The sequence below is a fragment of the Podarcis muralis genome, chromosome 4 (genome assembly GCF_964188315.1).
Source record: "Podarcis muralis chromosome 4, rPodMur119.hap1.1, whole genome shotgun sequence".
NCBI lineage: Eukaryota > Metazoa > Chordata > Lepidosauria > Squamata > Lacertidae > Podarcis > Podarcis muralis.
This window is the reverse complement of record NC_135658.1, coordinates 15,980,015-15,994,422: the sequence shown is the minus strand read 5'-3', so window position 1 is coordinate 15,994,422 and position 14,408 is coordinate 15,980,015. Positions and strand designations below refer to the sequence as shown.

General features: G+C 45.2%; 1 protein-coding gene across 5 annotated transcripts in view; it reads right to left on the bottom strand.

Moving 5' to 3' along the window:
- Positions 1-1,373: 1,373 nt before the first annotated feature.
- Positions 1,374-14,408, bottom strand: part of LOC114595614 (Putative N-acetylated-alpha-linked acidic dipeptidase) — a 45,902-nt gene continuing 32,867 nt past the window's right edge. For 4 of the 5 annotated variants that reach the window (XM_028726033.2, XM_028726031.2, XM_028726034.2 and 1 more), the window contains 7 exons: positions 14,039-14,106; positions 13,038-13,129; positions 11,193-11,283; positions 7,324-7,588; positions 3,880-3,961; positions 3,505-3,597; positions 1,374-2,770 (listed from right to left, as the gene is read on the bottom strand). In XM_028726033.2, the coding sequence (XP_028581866.2) occupies positions 2,581-2,770; positions 3,505-3,597; positions 3,880-3,961; positions 7,324-7,588; positions 11,193-11,283; positions 13,038-13,129; positions 14,039-14,106 (881 nt within the window). In that variant the 3' untranslated portion in view covers positions 1,374-2,580. The remainder of the gene's footprint in view (positions 2,771-3,504; positions 3,598-3,879; positions 3,962-7,323; positions 7,589-11,192; positions 11,284-13,037; positions 13,130-14,038; positions 14,107-14,408) is intronic. The other variant, XR_013392510.1, reaches the window with a different exon arrangement.

The window sequence follows — 14,408 nt, the reverse complement described above, 5'->3', positions numbered from 1 at the left end:
AAACTGTTTTTCAGTCTATTTGTCCTTGACTTGATGTTTCTATATCTCCTGCCAGAAGGCAGTAGTGCAAACAGACTGTGTCCCGGGTGAGATGAATCCTGCAGGATGTTGTTTGCTTTCCTAAGACAACGGGAACCGTACAGTTCTTCCAAAGATGGGAGAGGATGACCAATAATCCTTTGGGCTGTGGTTATGACCTTCTGGAGCACCTTCCTCTCCCTAGCTGTACAACTGGAGAACCAAGCACAAATACAGTATGTAAGAATGCTCTCTATGGAGCCTCGGTAGAAGGACACCAGCAGTCTCTCACTCAGATTGTTCTTCTTTAAAAGTCTGAGGAAATAAATTCTCTGCTGGGCCTTCTTCACCAGAGCAGTGGTATTTGCGCTCCAAGTCATGCCCTGATCGATAGTTACTCCCAAAAACCTGAATTCCGCCACCCTCTCCACCCGTTCCCCGTTGATATACAAGGGCTGAATGTCCGCCTTTTTTTCCCTGTAATCCACCACCAATTCCTTGGTCTTAGCCGTATTAAGAGCCAGATTGTTCTCTCCACACCAAACACAGAGCAGCTCCACCTCGTCCCGATAGGCGGACTCATCCCCTCCTGAAATGAGCCCTACCACCGTAGTGTCATCAGCAAACTTGATGATTTTGTTGCTGGAATAGATGGCTGTACAGTCATACGTATAGAGAGCATAGAGCAGGGGACTCAACACACAACCCTGTGGTGAGCCGGTGTTAAGGCTAAGGGCTGTGGACATATGTGACCCTACTTTATTTATTTATTTATTTATTTATTTAGGTGGTGATGTTAGGAAAGCTTCACTCCACGGAAAGCAGAAGATGCGTAGCCATAAATGTTATATCAGAGTTGGGGCTCAGGATCCATACTTCAAGGGTGAGGGATGAGAAGATGACATGATAGCAGAAATCCTGTCCTTGTTCATCCCTTTGACCATTTCTGCAGCTGGTGTGGTGTAATGGTTAGAGAATCAGAACAGGACTTGGGAGACCTGGGTTCAAAAATCCACTACTGTTACTGGGTGACCTTGAGTCAGTCACAGCTTGAACTGCCTCTATCTGAAGTCCTGAATGGTTGAAGTCCAATTTAAAGCTAGAGGACTACAAAGGAGAGCTCCAGGGCCTTGCAGTTGCCCATCAGTAGCTAGCAGAGGTCACCTGGTTGCTCTTCCCAAAGGTGGTTAGGTGTGTTTCATATTAATAATAGCAATTATTTTCTCATCAATTATTTTCTCATCAATGGATCAGCAACAACATTGGTGTGCCATCCTGTAACAGGTCAGGTTTAAGTTTAAAGCATTTGCTCTGTAAACCAACATCCTGGGAGAACAATATGCCACACTCGGCAATCTTTTTAGTGGGAACTTTATTTTGATTTGTAAAGGCACAAAAGCAAAACCAATTTCTAAAGGGAGGTTCTATTGATGGGGAAACTGAGTACAGCAACTTCATCTGTCGTTTTTCAGTGTATGTTCCAGAAGGTATTGAGCTTGGGGTCATTTGCTTTTCAAAGCCAATAGGGGCCCCCAGGGCCACATCTGTCTGTGGGGCCACTCCTATGCCCAATGCTCCCCTCCCCACATGGACTTCCATGGTGACAGCACTCCAGGTAGCACCAGAACTTAATTTGATTTAAGTTTCACACAGTGCCCCAGAATAGCCAATGTAGACTTGTTCTGTGGCATTGTGGGAAATTTAAAATGGCATCTAACATGTGCTCACCACCAGTGAGAATACCAACCATGATGGGACCTTTCAGCTTCTAAGTTCTAAACGTAGATATCCAAAAGTTCAGTAGCTCATTCACCCTCCTTTCCATAGAACTTTCATTTGCTTTTGTTCTTGGTTGTGTACAAGTTTGTAAAGATGCGCCCAAAGCTTTGGAGTGCAATTAGATAATAAAGCCATGGAATTTAAAAGTAAGTTTTAAAATAAAGCCCAAATTTAAATCCTTTGCAAAGTGACTCATATTGAATGTAATGTGTGAACACCCCTCATGCCTTCAAGGGAACTGAGATCCATCAACACATTGGTGTGCCATCAGATCCCATCTTTGGGGATCTGGAAGGTGGGCATTCTTCTGCATCAAGGTCCGCACCAATTGAACTACTTGTTTGTTTTTCCATCAAGAAATTGGCTTTGATGGCCCTCAAAACCTCAACGCAGGGAAGGCAATGAAAGAGATGCCTGTCAAGATTGGGTTGTGATGGTGTGAATAGCTTGGATTTCTCTTTTGATGTTAAGTCCTCTGAGCTGAAAACCTATATGGTTATCCATGATTACATGCCCACTGAAATCCCTGGGATTTATGAGTGTACAACCTGTGTACCTATGTGCACAGTAATGTTCAATGCCTGTGTTGTCTGTGTGCACAATGGTTGAGGTGAACAAATTAACAAGGGCGCACTCTTTCACACAATCACTTGTACATGGGTAAAGGCAGCTTGTAGCTGTGTTCAGTGCAACATGTGAGCAAGGAAAGTCTCTACGGCCACCAAGTTCCAAACTCAGCAGGACTTTGGCAAGTAGAGGCAGCTCCTTGGACCCTCTAGGGATTCACACTGTTTCTTTCAGAGTCCCAGCTGCGGCAATGACTGTGAAGGCTGCAATGGAGATCTGTCTCTTGACTTCCTCCCAGGCCTTCTGCTGGTCCTCTGCGTTGGCAATGTCAAACAGGGCATCGTAGATACCAGGAAAGGATACTCCAGCATACTTGTTGTGGCTGTTCGGAGCAAAGATGATGTGTCTGGAAACACAAGCAACCATATTTAAAAAGCAGAGTTCATGATAACATCTGGAGAGATTGTGCCTGGTGAGGAACCTTAACCCACCCTACTGAAATTTTTCAGGGACTCAAGTCCTATCCTCCAATATCCATCTCTTTGTTCCTCTTTGTCAGGAGTGGGGAATTTCTTTCTGCCATGGACCAGAAGCAAAAGCATTTTTCTTGTCTCTGATAGATGCACCTCACACTTAGGAAGACAGGAAGGGTGATTTATACCAGGTCTGACTCCAACATCAGCCGAAGAAGGAAGGGTGGAAAGACCACTTGCTTTTTCTTCTCAAGGCAGTTGGAGAACCATCATTCCTGCCACCATTGCTGGCCACAGTAGGTGAGGTTCAAAGGGGAAAGGGGATGGATTAGGATAGGTAGGAGGAAGGGAGTTGAGGGGTTTGGGGGGAGAAGCTCAGGTCACATTTGGAAATGCTTGGAAATCAAATGAGCCGTTTCCTAATTATGATTTGTTTTTGGCATTTGGTTTCTTTACATGCCAATGCAACATGGGCTGGTGTTTGAGGCTCCCCATCACTTGTGGGGGTGATAAATCACAGAATTGTAGACTTGGAATGGATCCCAAGGGTCATCTAGTCCAACATCCTGCAATGCACGAATCTTTTGCTGAAAGTGGATCCCAGAACCCGGAGATTAAGAATCTCATGTTCTACCAACTGAGCCATAAAAAGCATATGTTTTCTTACCTATAGAACGGCCTGCCAGGTAATCCAAGGGGATCAATAAATGCTCTTTCCAGAAACATCAGCTGATCGTTCCAAGATCTCACTGCAATAGGGCTGAAAATCAGAACACAGGGACAAAAAAAAGCATCAAAGCTGCTCCAACAGAGTCATTCGGCGCTGCCCTTTGGGAGCCAACACAAAAGCCGACATTCTCAAATGCACACAGGTCTGTTCAACAGCTTCTTGGAAGCTGAGCACTGCACTTTCTTAGCTAGACCCTCCCAGTCCACTGAGGGTAACTCTCTCTTTAGCATGCATTTATCAGCAGACCTCAGCCTGAAGAATTCTGCTCCTGGGCAGAACAGGCCAGGTGTCCAATAATTCCAGGCGACTTACTTATTGGTGTCCAGTAGTTGCGATCTCTTGTGAAAGTCACTGGCAGATTCTGAAAACTTCCCCACTGCATCCAGGAGAGAACCTGGGACAGCAAAGAGGGGGGAAAGCTCGTCAATGGATTTCGTGAATCTTGTCTGCTCCATCCACGGAGATATAGTGCGAACACTCCTATTAAATGTTTATTAATCAATTTTATTCCCTCCCCCTCATCTCTTTTCCTTTCTCCTCCTGTGATAGAACTCCTATTTGGGGACTTCCCTGGCTTTTTTCTGGCCCAGTCTGGATAGTTAGCCTTGGTGGAGACTTGACGTTTTCATCCCCAAAAAAGTTTTTTATTTGAGTTTCCATTGAAAGGAGGCTGTTTTAATGTTGTATTTAAATCTTGTTTTTAAGTTGTATTTCAATCAATTTGTTTTTATATCGGGTGTTAGCCGCCCGTCTTGGCTGGGGTAAAAATAAAATTTATTTATTTATTTATTTATTATTTTTTAATTTTAACTTTATTGCAAAACAATTTACATATAACAACGCAGACAAACAGACTTTGTATATGCCTATTATGCTGGTGGTTTGGTTTTAAGTTTCCTAATGATGCCTATAATTGAATTTGTCTTTTTCACAGCTTCTGCAAACTTCATTGAACTTCATTGAACAACTTCATTGAAAAATTCACTACAGCCCCAAGGTCTCGTCTAGCTCCACACCGACTGCTCTGATGAGCAGTGGTTCAAAGGGAGGTGATTTTCAACCGCGCCAGCTAAAGTGCTTTATCTGGAGACGTCGGGGCAAACTGAAACCTTCTGCATGTGATCAGAAGAGATTATTTATGTATGCTCCAACAGCTGCAAGGATGCTACTTGCCCAAAGATGGAAGGAGGACAATCTATCTACGAAAGAAGAATGGTTGATAAAGATGATGGACTATGCCGAATTGATGAAAATGGCTGGGAAAATCAGAGATCAAGAGGACAATCAATTTAACAAAGAATGGGGAAAAAATTTAAGTTATTTGAAAGAACACCGTAAACAATTGAAAACATTGGCAGGATTTTAAAAACACATGCAATGAAGTGAGAATTATGATAAAAATGGAGCTTTAGGAAAATATGGAGAATATGATAAGATGCAGTTTGAAAAGAATATCTGGGGAAACCGTGGAGGGGTGGAGGGAAGTTCAGGGATTCTGAAAATCCTATTTGTAAAATGATTATGATTTATAAGGTAAAGGTAAAGGTACCCCTGCCCGTACGGGCCAGTCTTGTCCGACTCTGGGGTTGCGTGCTCATCTCGCTTAAGAGGCCAGGAGCCAGTCCGAAGACACTTCCGGGTCACGTGGCCAGCGTGACGAAGCTGCTCTGGCGAGCCAGCGCAGCACACGGAAACGCCGTTTACCTTCCTGCTATAAAGCGGTACCTATTTATCTACTTGCACTTAGGGGTGCTTTCAAACTGCTAGGTGGGCAGGAGCTGGGACCAAACGACGGGAGCTCACCCCGCCACGGGGATTCGAACCGCCGACCATGCGATTGGCAAGTCCTAGGCACTGAGGTTTTACCCACAGTGCCACCCGCGTCCCTGATTATGATTTATATATGATGTTAAATGGTAAAAGTGAAAATGAATTAAAAAAACTAAAGAGAGACCTTCTGCACGTGAAAGATGTGCTCTGCCACTGGCCTGTGGTTTCTCCCCTAAGCGATGGGAAGCCTAGTTGCTGACCAGGGAAAAACCAGGGCTTGTTCATAAGACCTGGACACAACCAGCGTAGCAAGGGAAAGAGCCCACAAAGGGAATTGTGATGCACTCATGCGCAGGTGGGGTACTGATCCGACACCAGTGGGATATGCAAAGCAGCTGGATTAACAGAGTCACTGGGGAACTGTTTGTTTTTTTAGGAGTCCCACTTTGCAACCTTCCCCTTCAGACTTTCCCTCTATGAGTCTTTGCTGCAAGATTCCTGCATTGCAGCAAGGCAAAGGTGGGCAGAAGGTTTACCTGGTAGATCCTTGGGTGATTTTGCAGGGGCCAGCAATGGATTTGGACCACGGCAATAAACAAAATTACTTTCCCCCATCTAAATCTGGCTGCTGAAATAAAGAAAGGTAACCAGGGCGTGTGAAAGGACTGCAAGTTCGGTTCAGTTAGGGTAATGAAAACAAATCCCTAGGCTCAGAGTGTGCTCAGTGCCACCCGGTTCATTAATTCTGCTCAGAGATCGGCACTGGGTGCTGATTCGTTTCCAGGACAAGTACAAAATGTTACTATTAGCATGTAAGGACCATAACAACTTGGGACCATTTGGACGGCAGGATGTCCTTACCCCATCCATGTTCTCTGAACCCCTTTGATCTGTGGAACTGGCACAGTTACAGATGCACTGTTCTGCACTTGAAAGAAAGCCCTCTGCGGCAACACTTTGGAACTCCCTGCGTCTTGATATATGAGGGGGGTTTCCTTGTACACTTTTGGGTGCCTGTTAAAAAAGGTTTTATTTAGGCAAGCCTGTGGCGCTGTGGGTTAAACCACAGAGCCTAGGGCTTGCCGATCAGAAGGTTGGCAGTTCGAATCCCTGCAATGGGGTGAGCTCCCGTTGCTCGGTCCCTGCTCCTGCCCACCTAGCAGTTCGAAAGCATGTCAAAGTGCAAGTAGATAAATAGGTACCGCTCCAGCGGGAAGGTAAACAGCGTTTCCGTGCGCTGCTCTGGTTCGCCAGAAGCGGCTTAGTCATGCTGGCCACATGACCCGGAAGCTGTATGCCAGCTCCCTCGGCCAGTAAAGCGAGATGAGCACCGCAACCCGAGTCGGTCATGACTGGACCTAATGGTCAGGGGTCCCTTTACCTTTACCTTTATCCAGTCATGCAGACTACTGACAGGTGATTTAACCTTTTTGCTCAGTGTTGATTTTAATTATTTCTGGATGTTTTAAAATGGCTTCATTAAAATGCCTTTTTAAAATGTCTTTTATTTATAATTTTAATTGTTTGTGGGTCGCCCCCATCTGCTTAGATGATAATGATAATGATAATGATGATAATGATAATTTATTTATTATTATTATTATTATTACTGTTATTATTTATACCCCGTCCATCTGGCTGGGTTTCCCCAGCCACTCTTAGAAGTCTTATTACAATCAAGTTAGTATACAAATGTTGTTAAATGAGAAAATAAAATAAAATTCTAACGGAATGTCTTTAGCCTCTTGGGGTTCTGGTAGGAGGAAAGTACGGATAGCTAACATGGTAATAATGTGGTTTGCTACGGGTTTTGTTGGGCTCCACCTTCCATCATCCCTGACCATCCATTGGTCCATGCTGGCCGGAACTGATGAGATATGTAGTCCTAAACATCTAGTTGTTAGCTATCCCTGGAACAAATGACCTCCAAGATTGCTTCCACCTCTGCTGTTCTCTGATTCTTGTCTTATGCCCGATAGCACATACCTAACGACACGTTGTACGTCACCAGGGCTTCCTGGTGTTTCAGGGTCATGTTGTGAATGACGTTCGCGTAACCGCTGAGTGCCTTGGCGTAATCCCGGCAGTCGAAAGGAAGGACGATGGAATCGGCCAGTTCAAACACCATCCCTCCACGCACCTGAGCCACAGCAAGGTGGTTCTTAAAAGTGGGGTCATAAAACTGCTCCACGATCTCGTAGGTCTCGTAGACACTGTGATAAACAGGGTAGCTACTGTATTTGTCCACCCTCTGAAAAGTAAGAAGTGACGGATGATTGGCAGAGAAGCTGACGGAAGTCCAAAAGTTGAAATTTGTGAAAATGTTTGATATGGTGATATTTGTATAATGGAAAATTTAATAAAAATTATTATAAAAAAGAAAAGAAAAGTAAGAAGTGGGCACACTCAGAGTGCGTTTTCACATCTCATCGGTTTTTACGCATAGCCAAAAACCCCCCTACAACAGGCTTCCTCGACCTCGGCCCTCCAGATGTTTTGAGACTACAATTCCCATCATCCCTGACCACTGGTCCTGCTAGCTAGGGATCATGGGAGTTGTAGGTCAAAAACATCTGGAGGGCCGAGATTGAGGAAGCCTGCCCTACGAGCTGGGTTGGGTGAAATGTGTAGCCACCCAAACTTTGCAAACTCTTGGCAGCCACTGCCACATCAGCTCCCTGGTCACTCATGGCAGGACCAGGAGGTCCTGTGGTGGGAGATAGATCAGGCCCCATGCTGGCCAGCACTGACTGTGAGATCGGCTCAGCATCCAGTGGATATGGGTCAGCTCAGCCTTGCCTCGCTGTCAGGGACTGGACATCAGAGGAGGAAAGTTGGAGACTGCCTCCCCCTCTTTCTGAACCTTCCCAAGAAGAGGAGGACAGTATAGATTTAGAACAGTGGTTTGAGGAAGGTCACAGCTCAGAGATAGAAGAGGCGCAGAGCTGGGAAATAATGGGAGAAGCAGAGCAGGAACAGCTGGATGACACATTATGGTATGACACAGTCATACCTCTGGTTACAGACGCTTCAGGTTGCATGTTTTCAGGTTGCACACCATGCCAAGCCCAGAAGTACCGGAACAGGTTACTTCCGAGTTTCGGCACTCACACATGTGCAGAAGCACTAAATTGCACTTTGCACATGCGCAGAAGCACCGAATCATGACCAGCGCGTGCACAGACGCAGCGCTGTGGGTTGCGAACATGCCTCCAGCATGGATCACTTTCGCAACCTGAGCATCCACTGTATATATAAAAAATAAAATATTGTCCAGTAGCACCTTAGAGACCAACGAAGTTTGTCCTTGGTATAAGCTTTCGCACACGAAAGCTTATACCAAGAACATACTTGGTTGGTCTCTAAGGTGCTACTGGAAAATTTTTAATTTTTTTATATATTTCGACCGCGTCAGACCAACACCAGTACCTACATTATCACTAGAGAGCATTCCAGACCCGCCTTCTCCAGAACACAGTGAGCAGTGAAAGTAGGAGAACAAAGGGCTAAGAGGCAATTGGCCTTAAGCAGCCACCATAAAATGTTGACGACTGAGAAGCGAAGGGGGAAGGAGATTACCTGGAGCAATGCCATTACTCCAAGAGGCGAATACTGAATAAAAACTTTGGTAAGAGCTTCTTGTTTATCCATGACTGGCAGCCTACCTTGAGGGAGGGGGGTCAGATTCCCTGAAGCCTGACACTCACTCTAATAATAATAATAATAATAATAATAATAATAATAATAATAATAATAATAATTTATTTATACCCCGCCCATCTGGCTGAGTTTCCCCAGCCACTCTTGGCAGCTCCCAATCGAGTGTTAAATACAATACAGACTTTCTGCCTGCCTGCACATTCAGGTATGGAATTCAGGGTTTCCGAGTTGCATGACCCAACTGGACATAGTTAGGATCCAGGCTTGGTCTTGCCGTGCAGTGCCTCCAGAACACCCCTTTGGGGGGAACCTCACTGGCCTCAGCTCAGCTGGCTGAGCCCCATATGAGCCGCAATGAGGAAATTATGCTGAGCTGGGGTTGGTTACATTCTTAAGAATGTAAGAACATCCCTGCTGGGTCAGGTCAATGGCCCATCTAGTCCAGCATCCTGTTTCCACAGTGGCCAACCAGAAACCCTCAAGCAGGATTTGACCCCAAGGGCGCTTTCCTCTCCTGTCCTTTGCAGCAGCTAGTTTAACTCTCTGGCTGAGCCAAGCTGAGCCAGGGATTGGCTGACTGAGCCAGAGATGCAATGAATCCTAAACTGCTCATGCTGGCGCATCTTGTCATAGGATCTCCTCCTTAGCGTGGCCTTTATACAGTGGTACCTCGCAAGACGAATGCCTCGCAAGACAAAAAACTCGATAGACGAAAGGGTTTTTTTGAGCTGCTTCGCAAGACGATTTTCCCTATGGGCTTGCTTCGCAAGACGGAAACGTCTTGCAAGTTTGTTTCCTTTTTCTTAACACCGTTAATACAGTTGCGACTTGACTTCGAGGAGCAACTCATAGAATCCGGTGTGGTAGCCTTTTTTGAGGTTTTTGAAGACTTTGGTGATTTTTTTGAAGCTTTTCCAAAACTTTTCCGACACCGTGCTTCGCAAGACGACAAAACTCGCGGAACGAATTAATTTCGTCTTGCGAGGCACCACTGTAGATTTGGGAGGAGGATGGAGGCAAAAGCAAAATTGCTTTCCTCTACCTGTCAGTAGCTTCCGCCCTGTGAATCTGAATGAGTGCCAGCCTCCATTGGTCTTAAATAATCTTTGGGGTCGGTTTTAGTCTTACAGAACTCCACAGCCAAACCCCTTTCGCTTCCAGTGAATTTTGCCAGGTTAACTTGGCATCTACAATAAATTCACAGTGCCTGGAGACCAGGGGTGCCAGCTTGAATAAAATATTGAGGGAGGGGGCAGTAAATCACTCACAAGACGCACACTATTCGAATGGCAGCGCTCACCAGCCCCTCAAATATTTTACTGGGGGAATATAAATAATTAGAAGTTACTTGAAAGTACCAAATAGGCCTAGGACTAAATTAGGATTTAATTATATAAACGCGATTTAGATTGGTAAGAAAAGTGAATAAGATAGATAACAGTTGGAAATATTTTTGTTTAAAATATTGGAAATATTGGAAATATTAAAATTATCAAATATTAATAAATAATATTAATTAATTAATAATTAATTAATAAATTAATAAATTAATTAATAAATAAATAATATTAAATATTAAAATATTGGAAAGCTGTTACATGCAGAAATTCAGAAGGGAGAGATTACAGGAAGTCAATCCACATGTAAATAAGGTTGGGTTTTCAAAGGATTAAGTTCGTTTTTATTTTTTTATTATGGTGGGAAGGATGGTGCTTTTCACATTGTTTTCTTCTTTGATGTACTTCTCTGTTCTTGTTTTTCTTTTTGTTTGTTGTTCTGTTGTGTGGTTTTTACTAGGGGGGCTGAAGGGACCTCAGCCCCTAGGAACTGGCTCCTATGCTGGAGACAGACAGACAGGTTGTGAATCCACAGTGCTGACCAGAGAAGGAATGACGGCTGGGAGGAGTATAGAGAGATGAAATGTCACGGTGCATCTGCAGCAGCACAACCAGACGCCTTCATCTGCCCCAGCTGCAACAAAACATGTCTCTCCCATATCGGTCTCTCCAGCCACAGCAGGCACTGCAACCTTCCAACTGTTTGACTTCACCCCCAAAAGGCGCACTCCTCCATCGTCTTCCCAGATAGACATATGCCAGCAACAATAAATCACAATGAGCTTTTAAAGGGATTTATATCCAAATCCCCCAGGACGCTTATGCCAAGATGCTGTGGAAGTAACAGAACAGGCTTACCCAGTTTTTCGTGTATCGAGCTCTTCCGGAAGCGATGCCCAACCTCTGGAAAAAGACTTCAAAATCATTGCCGGAGCCCAGCTTGTTAATCCTTTCGTGAAATGAAAAAAAGAGACAGGAGAGAGGGCAAACTGGGTAAACATTGCCGTAAAATTATTGTTTTCAAAGCAACACAGTGTACACACTGATCTTTTTTATGGGTTATTGTCTAGCTTTCATTGTAACACATTGCTCTTTTTTTCTAATTTTATGTTATGCTTCTAAAATTCTGCTATTGTCTTTGCCTCCCAAAGGCTTGCATGGCTGTCTGTTGCAACAGCAGCCCTGGCTACAAGCTCCCCAGGTGAATGGTGCCTCTGGGGCTGGCCAGGGGGTGCTTCCCAGGCCCCTGTGGGGAAGTGAGAGGAGGCACCTCTCTTTGGGGCGGGGGGGGGGCAGCTCAGAGACCAGGGGCGGCAGCTGCAGCTGCCCAAAGGACTCCCAAGGAGAGGGGAGAAGAGAGGAGGCTGAGGGAACACTCCACAAGCAAGGGTGACTTAGTACAGTGGTACCTCGCAAGACGAATGCCTCGCAAGACGGAAAACTCACAAGACGAAAGGGTTTTTGGTTTTTTGAGTTGCTTCGCAAGACGATTTTCCCTATGGGCTTGCTTCGCAAGACGGAAACGTCTTGCAAGTTTGTTTCCTTTTTCTTAAAACCGTTAATACAGTTGCGACTTGACTTCAAGGAGCAACTCATAGCATGTGGTGTGGTAGCCTTTTTTGAGGTTTTTGAAGACTTTGGTGATTTTTGAAGCTTTTCCAAAACTTTTCCGAAACCGTGCTTCGCAAGACGAAAAAATCGCAAGATGAAAAAACTCACGGAATGAATTAATTTCGTCTTGCGAGGCACCACTGTAGTAGTAATAAATACTACCGCTAATAATAATAATAATAATAATAATAATAATAATAATAATAATACTCCGTCCATCTGGCTGGGTTGCCACTTAGAGACTCTTTACATAGTAAAGAGTTAAAAGTATCTGAAGAAGTGTGCATGCACACAAAAGCTCACACGAATAACTAACTTAGTTGGTCTCGAAGGTGCTACTGGAAGGAATTTTTTAATTTTGTTTTACATAAAGGTAAAGGGACCCCTGACCATTAGGTCCAGTTGTGGCCGACTCTGGGGTTGCGGCTGCTCATCTCGTTTAATTGGCTGAACCAGAGAACCACAGCACTGCACAGAAACGCTGTTCACCTTCCCGCCAGAGTGGTACCTATTTATCTACTTGCAATTTTGACGTGCTTTCGAACTGCTAGGTTGGCAGGAGCAGGGACCGAGCAATGGGAGCTCACCCCATCGCGGGGATTCGAACCGCCGACCTTCTGATTGTCAAGTCCTAGGCTCTGTGGTTTAACCCACAGTGCCACCCGCGTCCCAATTTGTTTTACATAGTAAGTGACTAATCAATTGAAAGCATAGTAACAAATGCATAACCCTTCTTTCCTCCAAACAGCTCACAGTGGTGTACTTGGCTCTCTCTGTTCTCATTTCATCCTCACAACAACCCAGTGAGGTAGACTGACTGGTCCAACAACACTAGTGAGGTTACATGGCCAGGCAGGGATTTGAACCCTAGTGTCCCAGCTCCTAGTCCTATACTCTAACCACTACACCACACTGTCTCTCTAGGGAGATCCAGTGAAGGCCAACGAGGCACAGCTGTCCCACTTCTGCCCTGCTTGTTTTGCACTTCGGTCCTTGTGACGCAACAGGTAAATGAAGAAACCCCACTTCTGGAAGGAACCACAGTTGTTTCCTCCGCCATCCCCTCTCCATCCCAACCCCCCTGGAATTTACCTGGGCACACCTTCCTGCTCCGTTGAGGGGTTTTTCTCATGCCAGCTTTCATAAAGAGATCTGCCTTCAAAGCCTTCATCGGGGCTTGGTATCTATTAAAACATAGTAAGTTTTGCAAACGTGAAAACGAAAGCGATGGGCGACAAACAAGCTGCCCTCTTCCTATTCCATGGCAAACAAGAGACAGGAAGCAGAAAGAACTTCCTCCCCCCCCCATCAGTTTTATTGCTTGCCTTCCCCCACCCCATTCCCAAAGGACCACAGAGCAGGTAGTGATATAAAAGAACAGGAATGCAATCACAATTTGGAATTTGGAAATTCCAAATTTGGAAAACAACCACCACATTAGCACCTGCCAATCAAAGACAGAACAGCAACAAAGTTGGAGACAACAATGGCTGTAAAAGGTAAAGGTAAAGGTACCCCTGCCCGTACGGGCCAGTCTTGACAGACTCTAGGGTTGTGCGCCCATCTCACTTAAGAGGCCGGGGGCCAGCGCTGTCCGGAGACACTTCCGGGTCACGTGGCCAGCGTGACTAAGCTGCATCTGGCGAGCCAGTGCAGCACACGGAACGCCGTTTACCTTCCCGCTAGTAAGCGGTCCCTATTTATCTACTTGCACCCGGGAGTGCTTTCGAACTGCTAGGTTGGCAGGCGCTGGGACCAAACAACGGGAGCGCACCCCGCCGTGGGGATTCGAACCGTCAACCTTTCAATCGGCAAGCCCTAGGCACTGAGGCTTTTACCCACAGCGCCACCCGCGTCACATATCTCAAAGCAAATAAAAAGTTTTCAGATTGCACTGTTAGAGGCAGGTGGGTTTTTTTTTTTTTGCCCAGCTGGGAGTTCCATAAATGTGTCCGTTCATTCATTTCCTAAAATTTATACACCGCTTGATTGTAAGTACAGTGGTAATAAATAATAAATTATTATTAATATTTATAAATCTATTATGTTTCTTCTTAGAGTTCATTTCCCCCCTTCCTCTTCTTTTATTTTACCTCTTTAGTCAGATTATATACCAGGCTATACATCAGTGGGGTGCAGTCAACTCGAAGGGTGTAGTTGCCTGAAAGAGAAGTAATATCAATTAATTGCAGTTGTATCATGCCTTTCCTCCGGGGAGGTCAAGCTCTCCTCCCCATTTTATCCTCACAACAACCCTGTGAGGTAGGTTGGGCGGAGAGGCAGTGACTCAATCAAAGTTGCCCAGCGATCTTCACAGCTGGGTGGGGATTAGAACCCTGGTCTCCTGGATCATAGCCCGTCACCCTAACCACTACGCCACACGGGTAGTTGCCACTCTACTGTCTTTTAGATAGCTCAGTTGGTAGAGCACGAGACTCTGGATCTTAGGGACGTGGGTTTGAG